Genomic DNA, 12266 nt, shown 5'->3' on the forward strand with positions numbered 1-12266 from the left:
TGTTTTTAAAAAGTTTTATTTTAAAGGAACAAAAATAAATATTACTTTTATACGCATGAGAAAATCCACTAGCAGTTGTGCTCTTCAATATACAGTTTTAGTACATGGCACCTTCATCTTCTTTATTTAGAAAATAAACGGTTACTGGTCCATAACTGGTATGAACAGTCTCTGTGACTCTGGCAAATAACCAGGAGCCAAGTCCATATAATAAAGTTGGAATGCCTAGAAGAGAAATGAACAAACATTACTGACATTTGCTAAATGTGTATAAAATAATATAGAGCACATAGAATACATGAGATAGTTCAAACCATTTAGAAACTTCAACTGAAAATTTTAACTATCAGTCAATCAATGTGCTAAGATATCTAAAGAAATGTTCAGGATGTCAACTCATGTATCATCTCTTTGAATAAATAATGTTGGTGAAAATCTTATAGGCCTAACCTAAAAATATTTTTCTATCTATCTGAAAAACTTAAGGTGGTTTACAAACACTAATTGATTTCCTCACAGTCCTTAGGAAGTAATTCTATATTCCTACATAGTATTACATTTAATTGGCTAGATGGGATTTCTTATTATTTATTAGTCCTGAACTTAAATAATCCAAGTTCTTCAGCTCTTTATGACAAAGAGAATGGGACTACTGGCTAAAATTTTTGAATTAGACCACATATCTGTCTTTTAAACTTAAATCAAAATAAGTTTGAGAATCCTATTTTTTTAAGAAAAATACTTATTTTATAACTGCAATTAGAAAACAATCTTGTATTTCAACTGATTTGAAATATAATTAAATTCTAATATAAAGATCTTTGGTCAAAATTTGAAAATTATTGGTTAGATTATTTCCCATTTGGGATACAGGAAAATAAACATATTATCCAGACATACTTATTAAGCTTTCTTATGCAAATAGCAATAAATAAACTCTTTAAGTTAAAGTCACAATTATTACCCACTCTGACTTAAAATCTAAAATAATGCAGAAAAATATAAAATAAAGCTATGTAAATACATAAATATGTTTTACCATATTTTAACTTATAAATATATTAAATATTATTTTAAATGATTTTACATACTATCACATTTAAGTACTTTTGGGGAGGGCAATATAGCATAACCAACCATGAGCTGTGAATTTGGAAAATCACTTTTTGCATCCAGTTAATAAATCCACAAATCAACAAATCCAGAGAGACAGGTTTCCTTCTTTCCTACAAGATACACTTGTTGTGTATGCTCCTGGATGAACATGGGACAACTTTCTCTAAATAGTGTAACTTGTTATGCCTGCATTCGTGAAGAATTTCCTCATAAGGATTTAGTTCCCTCTATCAATGACCATAATCACAGTTCAAGTCATACATAGCTTTACTCTAAGAAGCCACAGCGAGTCAGTCTGGCCTATAGCTTGATAGAGAGAGGTTTCTTAAATGTTAAACTCCTGTTAACAGGTCTGGCCTTCCAACTTATATTAGATTTATAATAGTACCTTTCAAAAATTATATTCAGCTTGTGGTCTAAACTAACCTCAACTCTTTAGTCATCTGTACTAACCTATTATTTCTTACTTACATAGTAGTGGAAGGATTTATTTATTTTTCTCCAACAGAAAATAAACTCTTAGAAGATAAAGGCTGTTTCATTTTTATCTTTGTATCTCTAGAATCTACCATAGTCAAGCTCATAACAGGTAACTAAATGTTGTCCAAATCAATAAAATCTCTGACTCTACAAAAGTCCTACTCCAATGCTTACTGTATAGTTATACAGTAATCCACAAGCTCCAGCAAGGTCCATTAAATTTGGAAACCCTTCACCATGATCTACTTGGAAAGCCTTCACAATGATCTACAAAAGATTAACATATATGCAGCTAAAAGCAACTGAAGAAGGTTGGCTACCAAGTGATTGAGGGGTGTGTGTGTGTGTGTGTGTGTGTGTGTAAAAGTTTCAGCAACAGTTAGAAAACCTTCATGATTACTTTTAGGGTTTAGAATGGTTGCCACCTTTATCAGTGGAGGGAATAATTATGTTGACAAAACCATTGATTCTTGAAGTATTGAAGTCAAGTCCTCCAAAGTATTTTTTCTTGGTAAACTTAATCCTATACACAAATGTCATTCAGCTCAGCAATATCTTTGAATTCAATCTTTGAAGACTGCAACAATCTTACCTCCCAAATAAATACTCTGTCATCCAAATAAGTAATAAAAATATTTTAAAAGTTCTTCATCTTCAGACTAGCAAATTATGTTCATTAATACCTGACAGAACCTAGGGCAAATTTTGTGGAACACTTTCATAAATCCTATATTAACTTGTTCAGTTATCATATACATATGCAATATTTAAATTTAATTAGCTATCAGGCTGTAACAATATTAGCACAGTATAGCTAATCAGATGTACCACAGTTTGTACTTAAAAATTATCACAACAGTTGGATAATATTTTCATGGCTCCAAAAGCCTCAACTGTGAACGAACTAACATCTGTACCTAAATATGATCCTTGCTGATGGGTTCAAAACCTCGGGAGGTTTATAAACTTTTTACCAACTGATAAAATCTGCACACACCTCAGTATCACACTCCACCTAATCCGAAAATGTAAATTTCTGGCTGATAAGGATTTTTTCATTATTTTTAATTGTAACATGCTCACTACATAACTTCTTAATACCTGACTGATGAGTATCACACTATAGTCTTAATTCCCCAATATATGAAAATGTCACCAAAACAAAATAGAAAGCACAAATTACTTGATTTATTTTTTAATAAAGTCTGTTAGAACAAAACCATCCAGTGAAATTAAAGATTAAAAATGAAAAAATCTATTTTCTGCTTTTGACTCAAAACAAACTGCTGACATTTTATATCAACCTTTATTATCTTAGAGGTTCTTACTCTTTTTTAAAGTGTCACGGAAACCTTCCTTATAGCAATCTGGTGAAGCCTATGGATCCTCAGGATTTGAAATGCACAAAATAAAATTCATAGGAAACAAAGTTAACTAGTTATACTGACTGTAAGATCCTTGAGGACAGATACTATTTTGCCTTTATTTGGATTCTCAGAATTTAGTACAGCGTTTAGCACTTAATACTTCCTTGTTGACTTTGATTTGTTGGTCCTCAAAACGCAAAAAGGAAAAAAACCAACAGGTTCGCGGACTCCACATTCATATCCCCTGATAGAGAGAGGTACATAGATGGTTTAAATTTTCTTACGGCATAAGCTGGGGTGCCAGTTTTTACAAGTATAAACTACTTGAATTACGAATGCCTCCTGCAAGGGAAGAACTTCCTTTAATTTAAACCCACTTTTTCCTGGGAAGAGCTTCCATAATCCCTTACTCTCCTCTCTCTGTTCCCGCAGTGATCCACATTTCTAAAGAGAAAGAGATGCAGAATAAAAGGCCGCCTTCGCGAGGTGAAGGGCGGGTGGGAAGATGAGGAAGCACAACGCGAGAGGGCGGGGCTTGTTGTGAAAGGGGCGGGGCAGCTCACAATAGCCGGACCTTGTCCTTCACTCATTCCCTCCCTCCTTGAATTCCCTTCCTTCCTCCCTCACCGAGGTTGATGACTTTCAGGGCTGTGAAGAACTGGTCCTGCCGGTCCAGGTCCTGCCAGGGCGCCTTGGAACAGTGGTACTTGATGAAGGGGAAACAGCCAGTACGCAGGACGTGGTAGTTGGCTCCCTGCACTGCCCAGTTGAAGTGGGACAGACCGAACTGGTCGTTGTGCACGGAGCTGTAGGGAACACAGAATGAGGTCCAGTGAGGCAAGCGCCGCTGCAGCAGGTGCTGTGTCAGCACCTCCGAGGCACGGGGCTTGGGGTCTCGGGCCGAGGCCGCGCCCCGAGGGCTCAGCAGCAGCACCAGCCGCAGGGCGGCCTCGTGAGCCCGCCTCAATAACTCCATGGGCGTTCCTCCCCCGGGAGCAGCCCCTCCCCCCACCTCCGGGGACTAAGCGTGAGCGCCCCCAACCCCCGCGGTCCCGCCGGGGGCAGACGTTTAGGACTGCGCGTGCGCGCAGCTAGCGAGCGTGCGCCTGCTCCTGCGCCCCCGCCTCCTCCGTTCTTCGGTTGTTGGGTAGACTGTGCGCATGCGTGCATAAAGCCCCGCAATTCTCTAGTTGCTTCGCGCAAGTGAGAGCAGACCCCGAATCAGAAACTAGCGCTTCCTTGCACGGATACGCGTAGTCTCCCGGCTTTGAGGGAGAAGAAATCAGTTAGAATCAGACTCCAGCAAGCATGAAGGAAATGCTGGGTGGGTGAGGGAAGATCTCTCCCCTTACCCCCGACCAAAGGGAAGACAAAGAGATGGAGGCGATTTGCATAGGGCTTGTGAGGAGTGAGCCTTTTTCATGCATCTGTCTGATATTGTTCACACTTCTGACCATCGCCTCCCTGGCTTCCTAGACAGCCGATTTCAGGGATAACTAATTACGTAATTAAGTAATAACTGTGTGCAAGGCTAGGGATACTATACCAGTTAGGGATACAAAGACAAAAAGAAAATCCTTGCCCTTGTTCTGTTGGGGGAAAAGTCCTGGAGACATTGATTCGAAAATAAGGACACCAGCATTACAGATGGGGTGAATAGACCCCAGCAGAATATTCCGTCCTGGAGGCTGCATTCTAGTATCGAAGTGGGCCCCCGAGGAGGGAGGCTGTCTCCGAGCTCCTCTTTATGTGGGAATAAACCCCTTAGAATTTCTTATTTTGACAAAATTACCTTGTACAGACAGAGCTACCTTGTATCAATACTCAAGTTATTCTATATATCCAGGAGGTTAAGCTATTATAAGTGTTTGTTTCAAGGACTCTATCCCATAATCTGACATATATTATGATCATCTGTAACTTTACCAATGTACACAGCTTGCTTAATTAATATGCCATGTTCAGTCTTTTTTTTTCTAAAAAGTCCTATCTTTTCCCATGTTAATTGCAAGTTCATTAGGAATTTTGCCCACTTGCTAAGCAATACAATAAAGCTATGCTCCTTGGCTTTGAGATGGTGTGAGTCTGTGAATTCATTCTGGACGATTCCCCTTGATGCCTTGTTGGACCTCATCGACACTATTTTTATCTCTGTCGCTGCTTCTTTATTTGCCTAGTTCTGATCTGTGATCCTATAATTCAAGTTGTTACTTGATTATATGGGATATTTGTAAAGAGCTCTGCAAACTTTAGAGCTAGATATAAAGTCGATTATCATTATATCTTCCCCAGAAGATAGTTCATTGTATCATAGGCACTTAATAAATAGTATAAAATGAATTTTAAAGTGTCCTCAGAGAGACTACTATGATTAAATCCAAAGAAAATAAAAAGCAAGTGTGTCTTTATTGTGCCTTCTTTGATCATAACTGTGTTGGGACTTTCTTCCTGCTTCCCCATGTCATCTTTAAGATAGCAAATCTGTCCTCATAAGATGAGTTTCACCCTGGATCTGGTAGATATCAAATTAGAGTTTATGGGAGGTCAAAGTTGATCCCTGAAATATAAAAATTTATTATGGATCTACCTATTTACTTAGTTAAAAAAATAGCAAATCTATTTTTTCTGTTTCTAATTTGTTATTGTCTTTTGAGATAGAATGTTTATGAGTCTTTTGAGATAACATATCTATTTGGTAATGGAATATTTCCCTAGCTTTGCCCTAAAAGTACTTTGTTCAAGTTTCCAAGGGGCAGGGAAAAGGAAATTGGTTTTTACATCTGGGGATTTTGTACTAAGTCTATACATTTACCTTATTTGTACTGCTAAAAATTCTTTTTAACCTTTTATTAATGCAGAAAAAGCAGACAGGGATGAAAATAATATTGCCTCATCGTTCACTTATCTTTTCCTTTGGCTCAGTGGTTATCTCCTTTCTAATAGATTAATAGGATTATAGTTAGAAAAGGGATGATAGAGGTTATGTAGGTCAATCTTCCCCTCCCTTTTTTATATTTGAGATAACTGAGATCAAGAGAAATGAAGGGACTTGCCCAAGTCACACAGGTAAAAAGTGGCAGAGGCAATTTGAAACCAAGTTCCCTGAGTCCAGGGCTGCTATGCCTTCTACTGTACCAGACTGCTTTCTGTCTTCCACAGTTGAAAAATAACTTAAAAAAAAAAAAAAAGAGTTTAACTGCAAAGGGAAAATATGGTTGCGGGTTTATTAGTTACTATTGCTAAGAATGGGCATCTAGGTAGTACAATGGATCATCAGGCCTGGAATCAAGAAATCCTGAGTTCAAATGCAGCCTCAGACACTATGTGACACTGGGGCAAGTCACTCCTGTTTGCCTCACCTTCCTTATCTGTAAAATGGCAAACTATTTCAAAGTCTTTGCCAAGAAAACCACAAAATGAGGTCTTAAAGAGTCAGACAAAATTGAAATATCTGAATAACAACAAAAAATTGCTAATTTAAATATGAATTTGGATTCATATAGTATTTTACCATTTGCTAGGTCTATCTCTTTTTACATATACAAAAAGAGGCAAAACACAATTCCTGACATCAATAGCTTATACATTTCTCTGGTTTGGTCGATGTCATACTACTTCAGATCATATAAGTCTTCCTAAATTTCTCTAAAACTATTCCTTTTTATAGTTGCAAAAAAACAACACTAGAAAATGCTATCCACATCCAGAGAAAGAACTATTGAGTCTGAATGCAGATTGAAGCATGCTATTTTTACTTTTTTGTTGTTTTTTTTCTTTCTCATGGTTTTCCCTTTTGTTCTATTTCTTCTTTCACAGCATGACTAATGTGAAAATATGTTTAATATGATTATATATGAATAACCCATATCGGATTGCCATCTTGGGGAGGAGGAGGAAAGAGGAGGGAAAAGAAAAAATGGAAATGAAAATATTATAAATATAAATGTTGAAAATAATAAAAATTTAAAACTATTCTCTTTATTGTTTTTTGGTTGTTGTTTTTTTTTTTTGTTTTGTTTTGTTTTTGTTTTTTTTACAATACAATGGTATTCCATTACATTCATATTCCATACTTTGTTCAGCCATTCTCTACTGGATAATTTCTTTCTAGTTCTTTGGGACCACAGAAAGAACGGCTTTAAGTATTTGTGTACAAACTAAGATCCCTTACTCTTTGATTTCTTTTGTGATATAGGCTTAGTAATGGCTTAAAAGATAAGCATAGTCTGGTGATTTGGAGGTCATGGTTCCAAATTGCTTTTCAGATTGGCTGGACCAATTTGCAGTTTTACTAACAGTGTCATCAGTGTATTTGTTTCCCCACTGTTTTCCTAATGTTTCATTTTTCCTTTATTGTCAGTTTTGCCAATCTGACTGGGGTGGGGTAGGTGCTTTAAATGCATGTATCTAATGTTTAGTGATTAGTATTTATATGACTACTGACAGCTTGAATGTCTTCTTAGAAAATTGCCTGTTTATATCTTCTGACCATTTTTTAATTGGGGAATTGTTCTTATCAATTAGAAGCAGTTCCTAATGTACCTTGGAAATAAGACTGTCAGAGAAACTTATTGCAACGGTTTTTCTCAATTATCTTTTGTTAGCTGCAGTTATTTTATTTGTGCAAAATATTTTTAATTTTATATAATAAAATTGTCCATTTATCTTCAGTTATCTTCGTTAGTTGGTCACAAGTTCTTCCCCTGTCTATAGATATGAAAGACAATTTCTTATTCCTCTAATTTGTTTATGATAGCATATTTTGTTTGAGTCAAGCATCTATTTGAACTTTATCTTGGTAGATGATAAGATGTTGATCTATATCTAATTTTTATAAGACTGCTTTAAATTTCTCCCAAATAGTTTCCATTGACTATTGAGTTCTTATTCCAATAAGGGGAATCTTTGCTTTATCAAATACTAGGCTAGTGTGTTCATTTGCTTCTATATATTGTGTATTTAATACTTCTACTGGTTGACCTTTGTATTTCTTAATCAAATCTCTTTGATGATTACTACTTTGTTATATAGTTTAAGATACAACTAGGCCTTCTTCCTTCCCACTTTTTTTTTTCATTATTTACCTTGAAATTCTCTACTTTTCCCAACAGATGAATTTCATTATAATTTTTTCTTGCTTTATAAATAGACCTTTGGGTATTTGATTGGTGTAGCATTGAATACGTAAATTAATTTAGACAATATTGTAATTTTATTATGTTTTACATATATTATTATTATATTAGCCCATAAGCCATAAGCAAGTATAACTTATCCAGTTATTTAGTTTTGTTTTTATTTCTGTTTAAAGTATTTTATAAATATATTTATATTGTTCCTGTGAGTGCCTTAACAGGTAAACTCCCAAGTATTTTATAGAAGTATCCACAAATACTCATATGGAGGCAGCTAGATAGCAAAGGGCATAAAATGTTAGACTTGGAGTCAGGAAGACCTGAATTCAAATCCTGATCCAGACATTTAGGAGCTGTATAATCCTGGGAAAGTCACTTAACCTATTTTAGTCTCAGGTTCTACATTTGTACAAATTAGAGGAATAAGGAAGAAATTGTCTTTCATATCTATAGACAGGGGAAGAACTTGTGACCAACCGAGGAGATTACTGAAGACAAAATGAACAATTTTATTATATAAAATTAAAAACACTTTGCACAAATAAAATAATTGCAACTAAAATTAACAAACAGATAATTGAGAAAAATCTTTGCAGTAAGTTTCTCTTACAGTCTTATTTCCAAGGTACATTAGGAACTGCTTCAAATTGATAAGAATACGAACAATTCCCCAACTAAAAAATTGTCAGAAGATATAAACAGACTGTCAAATGAGGATAAGAGTACCTGTGTTGTTGGGAGGATCAAGAGAGATAACACATGTAAGTTGCTTTAAAAACTTTAAAACACTATGTAAATACTGTTTTTTTACACATTTTGTAGTTATTTTAAGTAAAATTTCTCTATATCTTCCTGTTGGGTTTTATTGGCAATAAAAAAAAATACTGATGATGTGTGTGTGTGTGTGTGTGTGTGTGTGTATATATATATATATATATATATATATATATATATATATATATATATATTCCCCCCCCTACAATTTTGTTGAATTTATTTGAATTAATTTTTTATTTACCTTTCTTTTTCTCAAACTATGTGATTTGCAAAAAGAATGATAATTTTTTTCTACTTTTCCTATGTTATTTCCCTCAACTTCTTTTTGTTAATGGATAGCTAAAATTTTCCCTTGGTCTTATTGGAAAGGCCTGTAGTTTATCCCCATTGTATATTGTATTGATTCTTAATTTAAAAAAGACCCTACTTATATTAAGGAAAAGTCTGTATATTCCTTTATTTACTAGTATTTTTTTTTAAGAAGAATGTTTTTTTTTTTTTTATTTTCCAAAAGTCTTTTCTTAACTTTATTGGTATAGTCATATAATTTTTGTTATTAAAATGATCTATTATGTTGATAGTTTTCCTAATATTGAACCAGGATCCCCTTCATTCCTTCTATAAATCCAACTTGGCCATAGTATATAATCTTTGTGGTAAGTTGCTGTAATCAGTCCCTTTATAATTACTGTTTCTATATGTTGAATCTCCCTGGTTAAGGTATCAGAACATAATTTATATCATAGAAAGAATTTGGTAGGATACTTCCCCTTCCTTTAAAAAGAAAGACTGTAATATTGGTATTAATTGTTCTTTGAAAGCTTAGTAGAATTAATTCACTTATAAATCTAATTCACACTGGGTTTTTCATTTATGGTTTATACAATTAATTTTTCTGAGATTAGGTTATTTTAATTTTCTATGTTTTTGTTCTGATAATTTGGGCATTTACTTTTTTTAAAAAAACATTCATACTTTTTTAGATTGGTAGTTTTGTTATATATTTGGGCAAAGTAGTTTTTAATAATTTTCTTTGTTGTGAATTTTCCTTTTTCATTATTGGTCACTTGGTTTTCTTTCTCTTTTTTTTTTTTTTAAACTGATGGTTATTTTTTTTAATTCATCAAAAAAAGCAGCTTCCCAGAAAAATTGTGCATGTTTAAAATATATTGGGTTATTTGCCATCTAGGGGAGGGGATAGTGGGAAGGGAGAGAGAAAAAAATTTGGCACACATTGCCAATGTTGAATGTTGAGTTTATGTTGAATGTTGAATGTTGAAATTTATCTATGCATATGTTTTGAAAATAAAAAGTTAAAAAAATTTTTTAAACTGTTTAACTTTGTTAAAGTTCTTTGCTTTTAAATTTTTACTATCTTGTTTAATTGAGAGTTTAAATTTGCTATTTTGTTGGGGTGTTTTAAGAACCATTTCTAGGGTTTTTTTTAAATGTATTCATTCTTTTAGTAATGAAAGCATGTTTCCTCTAATACTGCTTTGGCTGCAACTCACAAATTTGGGTATATTTTCATTGTTATTATTATTTTGTGATTTGTTTTTTGACCTACTAATTCTTGAGGGTTATATTATTTACTTTTCAGTTAATTTTTTTTTTAGGTTTTATATGTACATTCTTTTTTTTTTTCTTTTTTCTTTTTTTTTTAAACATATTTCCACAAGTCATATTATGAGAGAAAGATCAGAACAAAAGGGAAAAATCATGAGAAAGAAAAAAAAAGAAGAAAAGATAAAATTAAAATAGTGTACTTTGATCCATAGTCAGTTTTCATAGTTCTCTTTCTGGATACAAATGGCATTTTCCATTCAAAGTTTATTGGATTTGCTTTGAATCACTAAATTTCTGAGAAGAGCTAAGTTTATCATAATGGATCATCACAAATCTTGCTGTTGCTATGTACAATGTTTTCCTAGTTCTGTTCACTTTATTCAACATCAGTTCATGTAAGTCTTTTCAGTCTTTTCTCTTCAATTAATTTTTATATTTTCTTCAATGACTATTAAATATAATTTTTATTTAATTGTGTGATCATAATATAAAGGAAGTGTCTAATATTGCTGTTTTCTGCATTTGTTTATAAAGTTTCAATGCTTTAATTCATGATTGATTTAAAAAATTTTTAAAAACTTTTTTATTTTCAAAATACATACATAGATAGTTTTCAACATTCACCCTTTCAAAACCTTGTGTTCCAAATTTTTTTCTCTCTCCCTTCCCACTATCCCCTCCCCTAGATGGCAAATAACCCAATATATTTTAAACATGTACAATTTTTCTATATATATTTCCACAATTATCAAGCTGCACAAGAAAAATAAAAGAGGAAAAAAATGAGAAAAAACAAAATGCAAGTAAACAACAACAAAAAAGTGAAAATACTGTGTTGTGATCCACACTCACCTTTCTGAGTGCAAATGATTCTCTCCATCATAAGACCATTGGAACTGGTCTGAATCATGTCACTGTTGAAAAGAACCATGTCTACCAGACTTGATAATTGCATAGTCTTATTGTTGCTGTGTACAATGTTCTCTTGGTTCTGCTCATTTCATTTAGCATCAGTTCATGTAAATCTCTCCAGGCCTTTCTGAAAACATCCTCCTGATTATTTCTTATGAAACAATAATATTCCTTTACATTCATATACCATATCTTATTCAGCCATTCTCCAAGTGATGGATATCCACTCAGTTTCCAGTTCCTTGCCATTACAAAAAGAGCTGTTATAAAACTTTTTTTTGCACATGTAGCATAATGGATTTTTGTAAAGGTATCATGCATAGCTGACAAATATGTATACTTTTTTTCTCATCCAATCATAACCAGAATTTTGTCCTATCATGCATAGCTGACAAATATGTATACTTTTTTTACTCATCCAATCATAACCAGAATTTTGTCATATCTAACCTTTCTGAAATTCTATTTCAGTCCTATTTCTTGGTTATATTTGCCTAGGCTTGAGAGGGATATAGTGATATCTCCCATTTTTAAATTTTTATTGTTATTTTTACTGTTTCTTGGTATAATTCATTTAGATTTTCTTTTCACTGATGCTATAATTTTGTGTTACAGACTGATATTAATTTATTCTCATAAAAGAGAAACAGATCTCAAGAGTTAAACATATCATCTTCCTATATCGGGATATAAGCTTTTTAACTTTTTTTTTAAGTTATTTTTTCCTTTCTTTATACCTTTTAATGCTTCTCTTGAGTTCTGCATTTGAAGATCATATTTCTTTTCATCAGAAATAAGTGGAATTCACTTGTTTCATTTACTGTCCATCTTTTTTCCTGAAAGATAATGCTCAATTTTGCTGGATAATTGGTTCTAGGCTGAAATCCAAGTTCCTTTGCATTTCAGAATACCA

General features: G+C 33.4%; 1 protein-coding gene across 1 annotated transcript; it reads right to left on the bottom strand.

Annotated features, from left to right (window-relative positions):
• On the bottom strand, positions 1–4018 carry C2H15orf61 (chromosome 2 C15orf61 homolog). The gene is made up of 2 exons (XM_051973951.1): positions 3591–4018; positions 1–225 (listed from the first exon to the last, which is right to left on the bottom strand). The coding sequence occupies exons 1-2, from the start codon at positions 3937–3939 to the stop codon at positions 98–100; spliced, it is 477 nt and encodes a 158-aa protein (XP_051829911.1). The 5' UTR covers positions 3940–4018; the 3' UTR covers positions 1–97.
• Between the last annotated feature and the right edge of the window lie 8248 nt (positions 4019–12266).

This window comes from Antechinus flavipes, chromosome 2, assembly GCF_016432865.1.
Source record: "Antechinus flavipes isolate AdamAnt ecotype Samford, QLD, Australia chromosome 2, AdamAnt_v2, whole genome shotgun sequence".
Classification (NCBI taxonomy): domain Eukaryota; kingdom Metazoa; phylum Chordata; class Mammalia; order Dasyuromorphia; family Dasyuridae; genus Antechinus; species Antechinus flavipes.

Coding starts and splice junctions, on each gene's coding strand:
- C2H15orf61 (XM_051973951.1), bottom strand. CDS start 3,939: ATGGAGTTATTGAGGCGGGCTCACGAGGCCGCCCTGCGGCTGGTGCTG. Junction 226..3,590: donor CCTGAAAGTCATCAACCTCG/GTGAGGGAGGAA, acceptor TTTCTCTTCTAG/GCATTCCAACTTTATTATAT.